This window comes from Ictalurus punctatus, chromosome 2 (assembly GCF_001660625.3).
Source record: "Ictalurus punctatus breed USDA103 chromosome 2, Coco_2.0, whole genome shotgun sequence".
Classification (NCBI taxonomy): Eukaryota; Metazoa; Chordata; class Actinopteri; order Siluriformes; family Ictaluridae; genus Ictalurus; species Ictalurus punctatus.
This window is the reverse complement of record NC_030417.2, coordinates 2281622-2299121: the sequence shown is the minus strand read 5'-3', so window position 1 is coordinate 2299121 and position 17500 is coordinate 2281622. Positions and strand designations below refer to the sequence as shown.

At 40.4% G+C, this 17500-nt stretch overlaps 4 protein-coding genes across 6 annotated transcripts in view; all 4 read right to left on the bottom strand.

Moving 5' to 3' along the window:
* Nucleotides 1-1026, bottom strand: part of LOC128634938 (tripartite motif-containing protein 16) — a 6984-nt gene extending 5958 nt beyond the window's left edge. Inside the window, exons 1-2 of the mRNA XM_053685890.1 lie at nt 945-1026; nt 1-142 (exon numbers count right to left, since the gene is read on the bottom strand). The exon at nt 1-142 is cut by the window's left edge and continues 562 nt beyond it. Coding sequence (XP_053541865.1) covers nt 1-142; nt 945-1026 — 224 coding nt within the window. The remainder of the gene's footprint in view (nt 143-944) is intronic.
* Nucleotides 1027-1061: 35 nt separating this feature from the next.
* On the bottom strand, nt 1062-7137 carry LOC108261480 (peptidyl-prolyl cis-trans isomerase-like 4). 3 transcript variants are annotated; one of them, XM_053686270.1, is made up of 5 exons: nt 7042-7137; nt 6168-6238; nt 5763-5827; nt 5118-5235; nt 1065-1571 (listed from the first exon to the last, which is right to left on the bottom strand). In XM_053686270.1, the coding sequence occupies exons 1-5, from the start codon at nt 7109-7111 to the stop codon at nt 1539-1541; spliced, it is 357 nt and encodes a 118-aa protein (XP_053542245.1). In that variant the 5' UTR covers nt 7112-7137; the 3' UTR covers nt 1065-1538. The 3 variants fall into 3 exon arrangements, with proteins under 3 accessions (XP_053542244.1, XP_017317839.1, XP_053542245.1); XM_053686269.1 differs by having other exon boundaries at nt 1062-5235; XM_017462350.3 differs by having other exon boundaries at nt 1063-5235; nt 6168-6235; nt 7042-7127.
* A 239-nt stretch (nt 7138-7376) lies between these two features.
* Nucleotides 7377-12186, bottom strand: LOC124627534 (tripartite motif-containing protein 16). The gene is made up of 6 exons (XM_053686278.1): nt 11475-12186; nt 10669-10764; nt 10260-10502; nt 9869-10058; nt 9244-9303; nt 7377-8866 (listed from the first exon to the last, which is right to left on the bottom strand). Exons 1-6 carry the CDS (start codon nt 12072-12074, stop codon nt 8313-8315), a joined length of 1743 nt encoding a protein of 580 aa, XP_053542253.1. The 5' UTR covers nt 12075-12186; the 3' UTR covers nt 7377-8312.
* A 1708-nt stretch (nt 12187-13894) lies between these two features.
* Nucleotides 13895-17285, bottom strand: LOC128635119 (peptidyl-prolyl cis-trans isomerase-like 4). Its single transcript, XM_053686268.1, has 4 exons — nt 17148-17285; nt 16619-16686; nt 16218-16282; nt 13895-15613 (listed from the first exon to the last, which is right to left on the bottom strand). Exons 1-4 carry the CDS (start codon nt 17215-17217, stop codon nt 15388-15390), a joined length of 429 nt encoding a protein of 142 aa, XP_053542243.1. The 5' UTR covers nt 17218-17285; the 3' UTR covers nt 13895-15387.
* Nucleotides 17286-17500: the final 215 nt, after the last annotated feature.

Sequence of the window (17500 nt, the reverse complement as noted above, 5' to 3'; positions counted from 1 at the left end):
TGATCTACTGGCCTCAGCCATTTTCCTGAACTCACACACTGACAGAGAGAGAGAGAGAGAGAGAGAGAGAGAGAGAGAGAGAGAGAGAGAGAGAGAGAGAGAGAACCGAACTCTGAGTTTCGTTTCCTTTGAAATGAACTTCCTGGTTCTCAGTGTGTATGGGGAGGTGGTTTTGGAGGAGGAGCATAAAGACAGGTATGGAAGTATAATAGTGCTAAATGTCCTCAAGGCAAAATGGCATGTTGAATTACATAAACTGAATAAAAACATATTGCAATAACAATACTTGAATTTTTCTGTCCAGCAATTTGACACAAATAAAAAAACCCCCCCAAAAACAGCAATATCAGTGCTTGAATTAGTTTCCTCTGCAATTCACTGGGTGTGTATATTTTGATTGAAAACTAAATTAAAAATTCAGTGCACATCTTCCTAAAATACAGTTCCAAAATATCCAGGTGTTAAAATACCATCTTCATTATTCATCAGGGAATATTTAAACACATTTATTTTTTCAACCTCATAAATTCAGACTGCAAAAATTCAGATCTTAAAGTCAGGTCTTCACATCCGGGTCTCACAGGAAGAGAAATGGATTGCAGATACTACTGTAACATGTTACTCTGGGGCGGCCCCTAGTGGTGGGGTTGTGCAGACAAGCCACAAAAGAAGATGAAGCTAGCGGACTGGCATAAAGTTGGTTTGACGTTGGACGTTCAGCATTCGCAGATATGCGCAAATAAAGGGACCGTCTCTAATGTTACATATTGGTATACATGTTTCTGGCATGTAATGAGTAGACCAACATGGATTTTAACACAGTATTTGTTAGAAATCTCCAAATCTCAGATTTTGTCTTCCAGACCTCCGTCAGCCCTTTCAGCCTGTTCTACACTTATTAACTATTAGTTCTGTGCTGCTATGAGCTAGAAAGTGTGGTTTACCGCAGAGTTCAGGCGCCTGGAGAGTCCGAATGAACACACTCTGGCACGTATGAATGTTCACAGAGACTTCCGGGTTATTCATTCAGAACAGAAGTATTTATACACATTGTGCACATTGATAACGGCAGTGCGTGGACGGTTTCTACTGGTGCAGGTGCCAGCCAGATAGACAAAACAAAACACACAGCACACTATGAAAATAAGTCTTTTCAAGAGACAGAAAATACATGTGCCAGCTATAAGAAAGATGGCGGTTGATCAGCTTATTTAAAGAGGTAATTAAATGAATACATTCATCATAGGTATTAGATAGCAGTTCATAATATAAGAGAGTACATGATACAAGAGAATTTCCTTTCAATCCTCTCTTTTATTCTAGCATAGCATAGAATAACCCAAAAGGAAAGTCATAGGTTAACAAAACACACAGTAACAGGAACAGAAAAAGACAATAACGTAAAAACATGTCATTGGTTTTGTGATTAGAGCTAATACAGGAAAAACTATATGTGTATGTGTAAAGTGTGAATCAGGTCAGCCAGCAGGACAGGATTTCCTTCTTTTGTAGACACGTTCACCGATTCTCAGACCTCGTCAGGGGTACAGGTACGTTCCCGAATGGGCAACCTGTCACAGAGAATAGGTGGAGGAAAAATAGAAGGGACAGAGCTCATTTGTTAACAGCTTTTGACCAACTTGCATGTCTCCGGATCGGTCCTTCTGAGGTCATAACACCTGGTCTCCTGGAACAAAAGGATGTGTGGGTTTCTGTGAGGGGTAAAGGTCATTTTAATTTAGCACGTACACAACACGTCAAGCAATTTAGACACCTAGTCGTCTAGATGAATATCAACACCACTTCCTGTGGAATGAGAAAGGTTAGTAGACATTTTCCAGGCCACGGGGAAAGGTCCGAATAACACCTCAAAGGGTGAAAGGCCTGTGGTTTTAGATGGCGTCCTTCGAATTTCAGTAAGAACGGCAGGTAAAAGGTCAGGCCAGGCAGTACTCCTTCGCCAAGTTTTAACATTTTCACTCGCACACGGAAAAGCCTCAACCCATTTAGAGAAACTGTCTACAGCAGATGTGTCAAACTCAAGGCCCGCGGGCCACGTCCGGCCCGGCGTACAATCATATCCGGCCCGCGAGATCATTTTATATGTCTTTCTTTTAATGGCTCGGCGATATGAAGCGCCAGTAACACACAAACTACAAATCCCATAATGCAGCGCAACAGGGTACCTGCCATCATTCCCGTCCATTGCGTCAGATCAATCAAGCATCTGTTGATGTATGAAACCCTAATTTCAAGTTAATCTAGCGCTTAACACTGGCCAAGAGAAAAGTTGATTCTGAAAACAGAGCCTTTCAAAACCGGTGGGAGGCTGGGTACATGTTTACTGACACTGCCGGTAAACCTGTGCGTCTTCTCTGTGGAGCTAATGTGGCTGTAATTAAGGAATATAATCTAAAACGGCACTACGAGACAAAACATCAGGACAAGTTGAAAAACCTGAATGCGGAGCAGAAGCTACAGAAGGTCGAAGAGTTGAAGAGGAATCTGACATCACAGCAGACGTTTATCACCAAGGCAAAATCACAAAGTGAAGCTGCTGTGAAAGCAAGTTTTATTGTGGCAGAGGAGAGAGCCAAATCAGCCCGGCCATTTACCGAGGGAGAGTTTCTGAAGAGCTGCATGATGAAAGGGTGCGACGTCTTGTGTCCAGACAAAAAGCAGGTGTTTCCAAATGTAAGCCCTAGCAGAAATACGGTTGCCGATCGGGTTTGTGAGATGGCCACTGATTTGAAAACACAGTTGATTGAAAGAGGCAAAGACCTTGTTGCATACTCCCTTGCTGTTGAAAGTACTGACATGACTGATACTGCACAGCTGGCCATCTTCATTCGTGGAGTGGACTCCAGTTTGTGCGTTACAGAGGAAACATTGGACGTTAAAATCGATGGGAGACACAAATGCACCAATGCAACTCGTCTCACTTTCCCTGTTGCCAAGTAATGTTGAACCAAGTCAGCGCCGCGGTGTTCCCAAATGCACACTTTGCTGATAAACTGAGCGCACCTCGCACTGAGTTCGCACGGCGCTTTGGTGACGTTGAAGCACAGAAAAGTCATTTCGAGCTGCTTCACAACCCATTTGCCGTCAAGGTGGAAACTGCACCCGTACAGATTCAGATGGAGCTGATAGAGCTGCAGTGTAATGGGACACTAAAGACAGAGCACGACACCGCGGGGCCCGCACAGTCTACTCGCTTCATTCCTGATGCAATGCCCCAGCTCCGTCTACATGCGGCTCGAACCTTGTGCGTGTTTGGTAGCGCATATCTGTGTGTGAAGCTGTCCTCTGTGATGAAGACTAACAAAACATCACACAGGAGTCGTCTCACTGATGAACGCCTGCAGTCCATCCTGAGAATCTCCACCACACAGAAGCTTACCCCAAACATAAACGAACTTGTTGCCAAGAAAAGATGCCAAGCATCCAGCTCTGACAAAATGGCATAAGTGCAAAGAAAATGAAATGTTTTGATTTGTTATTATTTTAACTTTTACTTAAAAGCACAATTTTTATTCATATTTTCAGGGTTTTTTTTTTGCAGCACGTTCATATTTTGAATTTGTATAATTTTGACAGTAGATATTTTTATGGAGGGCAATATTTTTAAAGTTATTTACAGTTTATTTATTTCAGAATAATATTGTATCCGGTCTGTTTCGATTCATATTTATGTTCGAAAAACGTTAAGTTTTAGTCTGTTCAATAAATGTTTATCCTGTTCGGCCTGCGACCTAAAGTGTGACTCGAGTTTCGGCCCCCTGTGCGATTGAGTTTGACACCCCTGCTCTATATTGTTCCTTTTCCACACAAGATCAGCCCAAAGAGGTCCTCTTTTACTGTATACCATATGGTCGTGCGATTGAAAGAAGCTCAACACCTGAGTGTGTTTCCTAGCTGGGAATCAGCCGTGATTGATCTATTTGCCCAACTTCAATCAGCTGTTTCTCAGTAGCAGTGGAATAAAATACAGGGGATATATACGTGTTTCAATTCACAGTATGAACAGCTGTTCACTTTGACTTTATCCTATAAGTTAGGTTTAGAACATGATGTGATCTGTTCTGACATACAGTGTGAAAGCATTTGTACATTTGGCAGTACAAATCCACTGTTTCGGTCTTGGTTGAGCTCGTGTGTAAAAGAAGTTCAAGCATTTTAAATGTGTGTTAACTGTACGCGTTTTGTGTCAAAGCAACAAGAAATGTGTTAATTGTACAGCCTACACAGACGGATGTTGTGCTAACTTAAGAATTTAGGAAAATTGTTCAATGTATTGAAAAACTTGTGATAGCAATCGTAAACAACTCTAATAACAGCCTTTGAAATGAACTTCCTGGTTCTCTGTGTGTATGAGGAGGTGGTTTTGGAGGAGGAGCACAAAGACGGAGAGATTATAAACACTCCTCTGTTAATCATTTCTTCCTTCAGATTCAGTCCATCATTATATTAAAGACTAAACACTCTCAGACTGATTTCTGCATGTTACAGAACTCCTACTCTACCCCACACACTTTATTTTATCAGTAATGACAGTAAAGACAGACAGAGAGAGATTTGGTTTGGGTATTTAATGTCTGTAATAGAATTTACTCTGCATTTTGTGAAACTGTATTACTGACACAAACAATGTTTTTGAGCGGAACGTGTCATGATATAGACATGCAGTCTGTGTAATGCTAAACCGGTAGCTACAGTCGTCTCTTGTTAAGGACATTATTAAACCTGGTTCGTGAATAATAATAAAAAACAGAATAAAATAAAACCTTCACTGGAAAAACATTTGAGGAAAAACGTAATCATTTAATAATATCATGCAGTTGATGTATTGCTGTAAAGGACGCAGTCAGTAGACAGATCATATAAAGAATTACAAACACAGTAACACAATACATTATGTTTATTTATTTATTTATTTTAAAATTAAGTCGTTAACGACGACGAGCGTATTAACATATAAAACACAAAAACTAAAGCAATTATGTTTATCAAAGAAGAAAATCCAATCAATATCACAAGACATGCATGTGTTAACTTCATAAAATAAACTAACGTATATATAAATATATAAATATTATATATATATATAAAATTAGAACCTGAGAACCGTGCTGCTCATTGCCATTGTTCACCATGGAGACGGTGCCCTTCTTCTTGTGCTTGATCCATGGAACCTTCTCAGCATCGAAGAAGCGTGCCTGATCCCCGTACAGCTTACTGACACAACACACACAACAGGTTTATATCAATGCTGATATTCATATACGCTATCGTTCCTATAGTAACAACCTGCGCAGGCATTTTTTTATTGAACATTTATGGAAGGAGTCTCCAGTGTCAGCACGGTTTTCTGCCACAGGAAAACCTTCAGGATATAAACCTTCAGGATAGAGCTGAAGGTCGCCGTAGCCGCTATAAATGCGAGTGACAGCGGAAACTAACGCTTCGTGGACATTCCAGAGCATTAATCGTAACTATAAATGCATTAAAAATATGAGAAGTGTACTTATTTAACCAGTTATAAAACCGCTCCAGGGTGTGCCGATACGGGAAAATAGATCAACCTCGGGGTGAGTCCGACGTCGATTATTTCCCTGTAAATGACACGGTGTTTATTCTTCGAATTATACCATTTATTTTTTTTAATTAGAAAACATTGCAAATGTATAGCGCCAGATCAAAAGGCAAACAGATTAAATCATCATCATCATCATCATCATCATCATGAGGTGTTTATTACTGACCAGAACACGGACTCTCCTCCTCGGCCAGAGCCCGTAGGGTCTCCAGTCTGGACGATAAAATCTCTCTGAAAGAGGAAATAAAACCAAACAGCACCACTGTTACAGTTCTTCTACGTTTACAGTGAAATTAATTCCATACGTCGTCACGGCAGCTTCAGCGATCGCGATATGAACGTTTTACATCAGCGGCTGATATACATTTTACATCAGGAAATGAAACGTGACTAATGACAAACTAAACTACTAACACTGTAGAAAGACGCGGCTCCTTCACACGTCCCGTTCTGAAACCCATTTATTACGTTGTTATAACGTTACAGTTATTTTAAACGTTAAATGATAAGAAATTCATTCGTTTCAGATAAATGTTGCCTGATGGCTGAGTTCTGCGTAGGAAGATCTTACCTGGACATTGTGAATGAGGCAGTAGTTGTAGTACTTGATTTTACACAGCTTCAAGAAGTTCAAGCAGGCTGCTGAAGGAAAACAAACAAACAAACAAACAAACAAACAAACAAAAAGGTATTTTCACTTCTTCTGCTTCAAAATTAATATCCGAATAAAAAGGTTTTATTATTTTTTTAAAACTTCCTTTTGGCTTAAATTATACTCGCGTAAACCGTAACAAGCAGTCAGTACACAATATATAAATGATGTCGTCGCCCATGCCCTTGACATTTATTACTTGATATTTATTCTGATCTTTAAGAAGCGCTTTCTTCACCTCCTTTTGATATGCAAATTATCCTAGCAATTCGATGAATATGCAAATTTCCCTCAACATTCCACACTGATTCTATCTTTTTTTTTCTCTACTTGACACGGGGGGGGGGGGGGGGGATGCTATTAATTAAAACAATTTAATTTCATTTGACTGAAGTAGTCTTCACAAAGAATGTTCAGGTATTAAATAAAATCAGTTTTGTGCCATGTGTCGTGACGTCAACCGGCGACCCTGTAAAGCTACTTTCCCCTTAAAAGAGCTGCGGTATTGACGTAGAGAGGAAAAGCCGTGCTCCTGGTCTCGTCTCTTAAAGCTGACGCGTATAAACACACAACAGTTTAAATAGAAAACGTGTTAAATTTCTTATTCTCATTAACCAATTACTCTAAAACAAGCGGCGAACTAGAAACCGATAAACATAGCTATGCTATGCTAGCTGACTAGCTGTGCTGTTTATCTCAGTTGGCATTAATTAAACCAATAACTACCTCATTTATATACATATTAAACACGCATACGGATACCGGACACCTGATATTTCAGGTTAAATCGTACCTTTGGGTCTTTCCTCGGTGTATAAATTCACTACGATGTCGCCTAATGTTGTTTCTAGCAACACCGCCATTGTTTCAAAATTCAGACGGGACTGCGCATGCGCGGAACCAAAGCGCGTGTCCGATATAGCAGAGCGCGTAACCGACAAAGCAATGGATTTGTGTGTGCAGCTACTGTGTGCTGCAGTAGGTTTTCTGTTTGTTCTGGGATGAATTAGCTTTGCATTTAACGTTTTTATTAAATTCTGATTACAAGGTACTCATTAAGGCAACACTTAGTGTAATAGTCATACCAAAACAAACAAAAAGGACACAAAAATAGACATTACACATGGATTTAACACATATTTAAATATATTTTTTATTTTGTTATCCAAGAATCCATCCAAATGAATATATACAGTATAAGTACAGTCATGATGATTCATATGTAAGATTAATGAGTAGACCAGCATGGATTTTAACACAGTATTGAAGCAGAATATGACCAAAAACATGATCATTTTAAAAATTAGACAAAGAGAACCAAATTAAACAAATGATGCAAAATATGGGGATGACTCTGAGAAATCCTGGAAAGCTTTATTTTGGTCTCCATGTTCGTTAATTACAGCAGATAATCAAGTTCTCAGAATTTTTACAGTCAGGGACTTGTGTACATAACTTGTCTTTATTATTTGCAAAAAATGACAATATTACTAACTAATTTAAACTAACATCCGCGCCACCATCAGCTCTCCCACTGTGTCAGACCAAAAACAGCCCTGAGTGCACATAGTTTAGATTAGGCAAATAACTGGATACAGATATTTTAATATAAATCATCATCATCATCATCATCACTTTCACAGACATCACTGCAACCTATACAGGTACCCATAATGCAACGTGTAACTAGGTGGCCATTTTGATTCCCTAGTTACATACCTACTGCACTGCTCCTGTCGCTCAAAATATTTCATTTAATTTCCTTTACAAATTCTCTCCAATTTGATAAAGAGATTTGATTTATAGAGAGTTTAGGCTTTTCACTTCACTAATTTCAGAAATCAGTAGCACTTTTATACGTCATTGGGAATACATTCAGATCTTACACTTTCATTTCCTTTACATGTGTAACTGATGATCCTAGGCCGAGTCGAAATGCAGCGTTTTAATCTTTAGTGTTTTTACTGATTTAATATGAATATTTATTTCACAGATGGGGATCAATGAGGAAATGTGCACAGAGTTTTATTTACTGACAAATTACTGACCATAAAACACCTCAAATCATTTTTTTGTTGGATCACACAACCTCACAGTTGTTCCTGATTTAGAGATAAAATTCCAGCCGAGCTCGAACCCAGCGTATAGAGGCTGAGTGAATGTGGTGTGGACTCTGTGGAGGAGCTTCATCGTGTCAGAGACGCTGTAGAAGGACAGAGTTCCTGCACTGTGATCCACATACACTCCTATTCTGGAGGACGATGGAACTCTGAGATCAGTCTTAATGTTGTTGTGATAGAAAAAGAGAGAAGAAGAAGAAGAACACCGCAGACTCCAGGACTGATTGTTGCCTCCAAACCCACACTCATTACCCTCTCCTTTCCTGCTAATGTCTTTATATGAGACTGATATGAACACACCAACACCGCTCCACTCCACCTCCCAGTAACAGCGTCCACACACACTCTCCTTACTCAACACCTGAGGGTAGGAGTCAAATCTCTCTGGATGATCAGAGTACTGCTGCTTTCTCTCACTGTACGTCACCGCTCTGTTCCTCTCAGACAGAATGAGGTTATAATGTACTGTGTTGGGATCCAGAGTCAGATCACAGAAATCTAAACACATGACAAATGTGAACATGTTAGATATTAATCACAGGATGTGTGTGTGTGTGTGTGTGTGTGTGTGTGTGTGTGTGTATGAGTGTGTGTGTGCGCATGTGCGCGTGTGTGTGAGTTTGTGTATGTGTGGGTGTGTGTGTGAGTGAGAGAGAGAGAGTGTGTGTGTGTGTGTGTGTGTGAGTGTGTATGAGTGTGTGTGTGTGTGTGCGTGTTTGAGCGTGAGTGTGTGTGTGTGAGTGTGTGTGTGTGAGTGTGTGTGAGTGTGTGTATGTGTGTGTATGGGTGTGTGTGAGTATGTGTGTGTGAGTTTGTGTGTGTGTGTGTGTGTGTGTGTGTGTGTGTGTGTGTGTGTGTGTGTGTTTTACACGTACACTGCAGAAAATCTTGTCTGCTCTTTGGTTCTGGGGGTAAAATGATGTGAACTGCTGCAGCTGTGGAGACACAGAAACAAAATGGAGAAGGAAAAATCAGGTGGTGTAAAAGACGGAAACAGTTTAAAGTGATCAGATTTGTGTCTGATGTTTAATCAGCGTTTTATTTTAGAAAACACATTCTCTAGCTGTGGGGTTTAAATGAGATTTTTTCCTTCTGAATGACGGAGAAATAAACTTTATTAATAACATGAGCACGAGCAGAGAGCTGCTTTGGTGACTAATGACTACAGAAGAAATGTTCTGACTGAATAAATGTTATTCATATGACTTATAAACTCTCTCTGTCTCTCTCTCTTTGTAGGAGTGTGTGAATAAATGTGTGTGTGTCCTCTGTGCTTTATTCAGAGTAGAATAACTGAAAATAAAACAGAAGCTTTTACACTATTAAGACATGAGTAAAAAGTGTAACTGTATAAAATCATCTTTCCAGTAGAGGGCAGCAATAACAGGAAGTTCACATAATGATAGGAAATCATTTCTGTGTGTTTTGGGGAAATTTGATGTCTCTCTTTACCGCGCTGCAGAGAAAGTAAAGATTTCCCAGCAGGACGATTTCTCTCACCGTGTTCAGGGATTCTGATGAATTCCTCCTGGCAGAATTCCTCGAGTCTCTTTTTCAGAGCAGAGAGAGATTTCCTCACTCCATCAAATGAGAGATGTTGATTGACAGTGATGCTGCGTGAGTCGTCACGGAGATCAGACTGCAAACCTGGTCTAATAAAATTGGGCGAGCGATGGCCGGAGACTAAAACCTGCGTACAGCAATTAGGCGTAAAATTAGGAGAAGAAATTACAGCTACAATTACTTTAAAGTTTTTAAGTAAAATCTTTCAGCAGGTCGTTTCCATATTAGAAAAGGTTCGAAGTGGAACAGTTTTAGACGTCTAAGAACCATTATTTATCCAATGAACCATAACCTGTATATTTCACCTGGAAATGTGGATGTAGTGTACCTTTATTTCCTGGAGGAAGTGGAGGTGATCGTGTGTGTGTGAAAGCTGCTCCAGCTCAGTGACTCTCCTCTGAAGATCAGCGATCTCCTGCTCCAGTTGCTCCAGGAGTCGTTCAGCTCGACTCAGTTCAGCCTTCTCCTGAGCTCTGATCAGCTCCGTCACCTCCGAGCGCCTTTTCTCCATGGAGCTGATCATCTCAGTAAAGATCCTCTCACTGTCCTCCACTGCTGTCTGTGCATTGAGCTGTTAGGAGACACACACACACACACACACACACACACACACACACACACACACACACACACACACAAGCTCATCTATCATTCTGTCTCTTACTGGGCCTCTAAACGACTCGTTGTCCATGTTGTGTGTGTTTCTAGGAGCAGCTCTGTCTCTGCTCACTGCTCACCTTTATAGTGTTCACAGTCTGTTTCAGCTCCTGCACCTTCTTCTGCTTCTCCTGGATTCTCTGCTGGGATTTCATCTGCTCCTCCTTTAACTCTCTCTGAGGACAAATACAATACATTACAGTGTGTATGCATGATGAGATTATGAGCTCAGTGGGTGAATATGAACTGCAGATGAAGGGTTAAAGTTCACTCGGGTTCTACGGAGCACCTTATTAAGGTGTAAAAGCCTGGATGTCGGGTTTTTAAAGTTCATAGATGTGAAACACTCAAATGTATTTCAGTATTCAGAACTGTGATTGGGAATGATTTGGTTACATCACAAATAACAGCAACAACACACACACCGTGGTGTTGTGACTGGTCAGGCTAATCTTTTAATTATAACACTGACATCTTATTTTAAAATCCACAACATCACTACATGTACACGCCAGTCTTCATGGATCAGTGGTTCCTGTCAGAGATCAGCTGTTAGCGCTATGAGCTAAGTGTGTACATGAGAGATAAATAGTTAATGATTCGACACTGTAAAGCTGTAAAATGACGTTCAGATGGGTGTTGGCTGAAATGTTCACTGACTGTTCTGACCTGATAAAGATAATCTTATCCACAAAGATCAGATTTTCACTCCAACAGATCAGGAGTCAGAACTGATCAAACTCATCAGTCGTTTATAGACGGAGACCGAATTAAACCAGTGGAATGAGGTGTGTCTCCTGCTTGGAGTGAAAACCTTCAGCTACTTTAGAGTAGACATGTAAATTGTATGAAATGACTCTGAATAGATTAGACTTGCTTTTCTCACCTGTTTTTCAGTTCTGTACGCTTTAACTGAGACGGTGTCGTGGCTTTTGTGTTCATCCGTCATACACAGATAACAGATGAAGCTTTGATCAGTACGACAGTAGATTTTCAGCACTTCCTCATGCTCAGAGCAGATCTTCTCTTGTAGATTTCCAGAAGCTTCGACCAACTTGTGCTTTTTCAAACCAGGAACTTCATAGTGAGGTTTCAGATGAGTTTCACAAAAGGAGGCCAGACACATCAGACAGGACTTGACGGCTTTGTGTTTTCTCCCGGTGCAGAAATCACACTCCACATCTCCAGGTCCAGCGTAACAGTGAGCAGGAGAAGCAGCTTGGACTTCAGTCTTCTTCAGTTTCTCCACCACTTCAGCCAGCATGTTGTTTCTGCGTAGAACAGGCCTCGGAGTGAAAGTGTCTCTGCACTGAGGACAGCGATACACTCCGCTCTTCTCTTCCTGATCCCAGCAGTCATTAATACACACCTTACAGAAACTGTGACCACAGTGGATCGTCACCGGATCCTTCAGGAGATCCAGACAAACTGGACAGCTGAACTGATCCACTGAAAGCTGATCTACTGAAATACTGGCCTCGGCCATTTTCCTGAACTCACACACTGACAGAGAGAGAGAGAGAGAGAGAGAGAGAGAGAGAGAGAGAGAGAGAGAGAGAGAGAGAGAGACAGAAGTGAACTCTGAGTTTCGTGTCCTTTGAAATGAACTTCCTGGTTCTCTGTGTGTATGGGGAGGTGGTTTTGGAGGAGGAGCACAAAAATGGACAGATTATAAACACTCCTCTGTTAATCATTTCTTCCTTCAGATTCAGTCCATCATTATATTAAAGACTAAACACTCTCAGACTGATTTCTGCGTGTTACAGAACTCCTTCTCAAACCAACACACTTTTTTGACAGTAATGACAAAAAAGACAGATAGAAAGAGAAAAATCGAGCATTGTTTTAATTTATTAAAATTCAGCACTATTTGTGTGACGTGTCTTTCTCGGTCATGTGATTATATATACAGTATCTCACAAAAGTGAGTACACCCCTGACATTTTTGTAAATATTAGATTATATCTTTTATGTGACAACACTGAAGAAATGACACTTTGCTACAATGTAAAGTAGTGAGTGTACAGCTTGTGTAACAGTGTAAATTTATTGTCCCCTCAAAATAACTCAACCCACAGACATTAATGTGTAAACCACTGTCAACAAAAGTGAGTACACCCGTAAGTGAAAATGCCCAAATTGGGCCCAAGTGTCAATATTTTGTGTGGCCACCATTATTTTCCAGCACTGCCTTAACCCTCTTGGTCACGGAGTTCACCAGAGCTTCACAGGTTGCCACTGGAGTCCTCTTCCACTCCTCCATGATGACATCACGGAGCTGGTGGATGTTAGAGACCTTGTGCTCCTCCACCTTCCGTTTGAGGATGCCCCACAGATGCTCAATAGGATTTAGACCATCACCTTCACCCTCAGCTTCTTTAGCAAGGCAGTGGTCGTCTTGGAGGTGTGTTTGGGGTTGTTATCATGCTGGAATACTGGCCTACGGCCAAGTCGCCGAAGGGAGGGGATCATGCTCTGCTTCATTATGTCACAGTACATGTTGGCATTCGTGGTTCCCTCAATGAACTGTAGCTCCCCAGTGCTGTCAGCACTCATGCAGCCCCAGACCATGACACTCCCACCACCATGCTTGACTGTAGGCAAGACACACTTGTCTTTGTACTCCTCACCTGGTTGCTGCCAAACACGCTTGACACCATCTGAACCAAATAAGATTATCTTGGTCTCATAATCCATGTCCTTAGTCTACTTGTCTTCAGCAAACTGTATGCCAGCTTTCTTGTGCATCATCTTTAGAAGAGGCTTCCTTCTGGGACGACAGCCATGCAGACCAATTTGATGCAGTGTGCGGCGTATGGTCTGAGCACTGACAGGCTGACCCCCCACCTCTTCAACCCCTGCAGCAATGCTGGCAGCACTCATACGGCTATTCATTGAGGGATCCATGAATCCCAACATGTACTGCGACATACTGAAGCAGAGCATGATCAGTATGCAGTATTCCAGCATGATAACGACCCCAAACACAGAATTTATAGAATGTTCGGTTTATGAAAAAAAGAAGACAGAACTGCTGCAGAAAAGTCTGTATTTGCAACAGGACATTACTGCAAGATATGCAATATAACTGCTGTTTATTGTGTGAAAATACAAAATATACAAACAGAAAAAGCCACAGAATAATAATAAAAAGAAAAAAGCCATCTTCTAATCTGCCATACAGGCATATGGTCATTGTACAGTAATACATGGTAAAATGACTGTATTTACACTTTGCAGTAGGAGGAGCCCTTATACAATATCATACCTGTTGGTTTCTCGAAAAATCCGGACAATGGATCCCACTGTGTCCCCTGGTTGAGATTTGGTTGTACTCATTCACCAGCCTCTGTGTATGATAGCCAGTGGATTATGACATGGTCTATGATAGCAGCTCTTATTTCATCAGGTACCCTAGCTCTGGCCCTTCTCTGTGCGCCACCACGCATTCTAACTCCTCTCTCTCTACCTTGTCCTCGTCCAGGTATTCCTCAACCTTGCCCTTGCCCCACTCATCTCCCTTGTCCTGGTACTCGTCTTCCTCTGCCTTGTCCTGGTACTCGTCTTCCTCTGCCTCGTGCAGGCATTTTTCTTACTTTTTGTTGCTCTATATTGTTCCTTTTCCACACAAGATCAGCCCAAAGAGGTCCTCTTTTACTGTATACCATATGGTCATGCGATTGACAGAAGCTCAACACCTGAGTGTGTTTCCTAGCTGGGAATCAGCCGTGATTGATCTATTTGCCCAACTTCAATCAGCTGTTTCTCAGTAGCAGTGGAATAAAATACAGGGGATATATACGTGTTTCAATTCACAGTATGAACAGCTGTTCACTTTGACTTTATCCTATAAGTTAGGTTTAGAACATGATGTGATCTGTTCTGACATACAGTGTGAAAGCATTTGTACATTTGGCAGTACAAATCCACTGTTTCGGTCTTGGTTGAGCTCGTGTGTAAAAGAAGTTCAAGCATTTTAAATGTGTGTTAACTGTATGCGTTTTGTGTCAAAGCAACAAGAAATGTGTTAATTGTACAGCCTACACAGACGGATGTTGTGCTAACTTAAGAATTTAGGAAAATTGTTCAATGTATTGAAAAACTTGTCATAGCAATCGTAAACAACTCTAATAACAGCCTTTGAAATGAACTTCCTGGTTCTCTGTGTGTATGAGGAGGTGGTTTTGGAGGAGGAGCACAAAGACGGAGAGATTATAAACACTCCTCTGTTAACCATTTCTTCCTTCAGATTCAGTCCATCATTATATTAAAGACTAAACACTCTCAGACTGATTTCTGCGTGTCACAGAACTCCTACTCTACCCAACACACTTTATTTTATCAGTAATGACAGTAAAGACAGACAGAGAGAGATTTGGTTTGGGTATTTAATGTCTGTAATAGAATTTACTCTGCATTTTGTGAAACTGTATTACTGACACAAACAATGTTTTTGAGCGGAACGTGTCATGATATAGACATGCAGTCTGTGTAACGCTAAACCGGTAGCTACAGTCGTCTCTTGTTAAGGACATTATTAAACCTGGTTCGTGAATAATAATAAAAAACAGAATAAAATAAAACCTTCACTGGAAAAACATTTGAGGAAAAACGTAATCATTTAATAATATCATGCAGTTGATGTATTCCTGTAAAGGACGCAGTCAGTAGACAGATAATATAAAGAATTACAAACACAGTAACACAATACATTATGTTTATTTATTTATTTTAAAATTAAGTCGTTAACGATGAGCGTATTAACATATAAAACACAAAAACTAAAGCAATTATGTTTATCAGAGAAGAAAATCAATCAATATCACAAGACATGCAAGTGTTAACTTCATAAAATAAACTAACGTGTATATAAATATATAAATATTATATATATATAAAATTAGAACCTGAGAACCATGCTGCTCATTGCCATTGTTCACCATGGAGACGGTGCCCTTCTTCTTGTGCTTGATCCGTGGAACCTTCTCAGCATCGAAGAAGCGCGCCTGATCCCCGTACAGCTTACTGACACAACACACACACAACAGGTTTATATCAATGCTGATATTCATATACGCTATCGTTCCTATAGTAACAACCTGCGCAGGCATTTTCCAAGACCGATGAGCCGTTTATTCGCTGTTATTTAACAGCGATTTTAGAAAACGTCACATCGTCATTCGGAGACGTTTTTACTGAACATTTATGGAAGGAGTCTCCAGTGTCAGCACGGTTTTCTGCCATAGGGAAACCTTCAGGATATAAACCTTCAGGATAGAGCTGAAGGTCGCCGTAGCCGCTATAAATGCGAGTGACAGCAGAAACTAACGCTTCGTGGACGTTCCAGAGCATTAATCGTAACTATAAATGCGTTAAAAAATTAGAAGTGTACTTATTTAACCAGTTATAAAACCGCTCCAGGGTGTGCCGATACGGGAAAATAGATCAACCTCGGGGTGAGTCCGACGTCGATTATTTCCCTGTAAATGACACGGTGTTTATTCTTCGAATTATACCATTTATTTTTTAAATTAGAAAACATTGCAAATGTATAGCGCCAGATCAAAAGGCAAACAGATTAAATCATCATCATCATCATCATCATCATCATGAGGTGTTTATTACTGACCAGAACACGGACTCTCCTCCTCGGCCAGAGCCCGTAGGGTCTCCAGTCTGGACGATAAAATCTCTCTGAAAGAGGAAATAAAACCAAACAGCACCACTGTTACAGTTCTTCTACGTTTACGGTGAAATTAATTCCATACGTCGTCACGGCAGCTTCAGCGATCGCGATATGAACGTTTTACATCAGCGGCTGATATACATTTTACATCAGGAAATGAAACGTGACTAATGACAAACTAAACTAAACTACTAACACTGTAGAAAGACGCCGCTGCTTCACACGTCCCGTTCTGAAACCCATTTATTACGTTGTTATAACGTTACAGTTATTTAAACGTTAAATGATCATTCGTTTCAGATAAATGTTGCCTGATGGCTGAGTTCTGCGTAGGAAGATCTTACCTGGACATTGTGAATGAGGCAGTAGTTGTAGTACTTGATTTTACACAGCTTCAAGAAGTTCAAGCAGGCTGCCGAAGGAAAACAAACAAACAAAAAGGTATTTTCACTTCTTCTGCTTCAAAATTAATATCTGAATAATAAGGGTTTTTTTTTTTTAACTTCCTATTGGCTTAAATTATACTCGCGTAAACCGTAACAGTCAGTACACAATATATAAATGCCCATGCCCTTGACATTTATTACTTGATATTTATTCTGATCTTTAAGAAGCGCTTTCTTCACCTCCTTTTGATATGCAAATTACACAACAGTTTAACTAGAAAACGTGTTAAATTTCTTATTCTCATTAACCCATTACTCTAAAACAAGCGGCGAACTAGAAACCGATAAACATAGCTATGCTATGCTAGCTGACTAGCGGTTCTGTTTATCTCAGTTGGCATTAATTAAACCAATAACTACCTCATTTATATACATATTAAACACGCATACGGATACCGGACACCTGATATTTCCGGTTAAATCGTACCTTTGGGTCTTTCCTCGGTGTATAAATCCACTACGATGTCGCCTAATGTTGTTTCTAGCAGCACCGCCATTCTGTTTCAAAATTCAGACGGGACTGCGCATGCGCGGAACCAAAGCGCGTGTCCGATATGGCAGAGCGCGTAACCGACAAAGCAATGGATTTGTATGTGCAGCTACTGTATGCTGCAGTAGGTTTTCTGTTTGTTCTGGGATAAATTAGCTTTGCATTTAACGTTTTTATTAAATTCTGATTACAAGGTACTCATTAAGGCAACACTTAGTGTAATAGTCATACCAAAACAAACAAAAAGGACACAAAAATAGACATTACACATGGATTTAACACATTTAAAT

What these genes read in the sequence shown, in the direction of transcription:
- LOC108261480 (XM_053686269.1), bottom strand. Translation starts at nt 7,111, where the DNA reads ATGGCGGTGTTGCTAGAAACAACATTAGGCGACATCGTAGTGAATTTA. An exon ending in CACCGAGGAAAGACCCAAAG is followed by an intron (nt 6,239 to 7,041) that starts GTACGATTTAAC and finishes GTTTTCCTTCAG; the next exon opens with CAGCCTGCTTGAACTTCTTG. An exon ending in GGAGGAGAGTCCGTGTTCTG is followed by an intron (nt 5,236 to 5,762) that starts GTCAGTAATAAA and finishes GTGTTGTGTCAG; the next exon opens with TAAGCTGTACGGGGATCAGG.
- LOC124627534 (XM_053686278.1), bottom strand. Translation starts at nt 12,074, where the DNA reads ATGGCCGAGGCCAGTATTTCAGTAGATCAGCTTTCAGTGGATCAGTTC. An exon ending in ACTTCCTCCAGGAAATAAAG is followed by an intron (nt 10,059 to 10,259) that starts GTACACTACATC and finishes TGCTGTACGCAG; the next exon opens with GTTTTAGTCTCCGGCCATCG. An exon ending in CAGACAAGATTTTCTGCAGT is followed by an intron (nt 8,867 to 9,243) that starts GTACGTGTAAAA and finishes TCATGTGTTTAG; the next exon opens with ATTTCTGTGATCTGACTCTG.
- LOC128635119 (XM_053686268.1), bottom strand. Translation starts at nt 17,217, where the DNA reads ATGGCGGTGCTGCTAGAAACAACATTAGGCGACATCGTAGTGGATTTA. An exon ending in CACCGAGGAAAGACCCAAAG is followed by an intron (nt 16,687 to 17,147) that starts GTACGATTTAAC and finishes TTCCTTCGGCAG; the next exon opens with CCTGCTTGAACTTCTTGAAG. An exon ending in GCCTCATTCACAATGTCCAG is followed by an intron (nt 16,283 to 16,618) that starts GTAAGATCTTCC and finishes TTCCTCTTTCAG; the next exon opens with AGAGATTTTATCGTCCAGAC.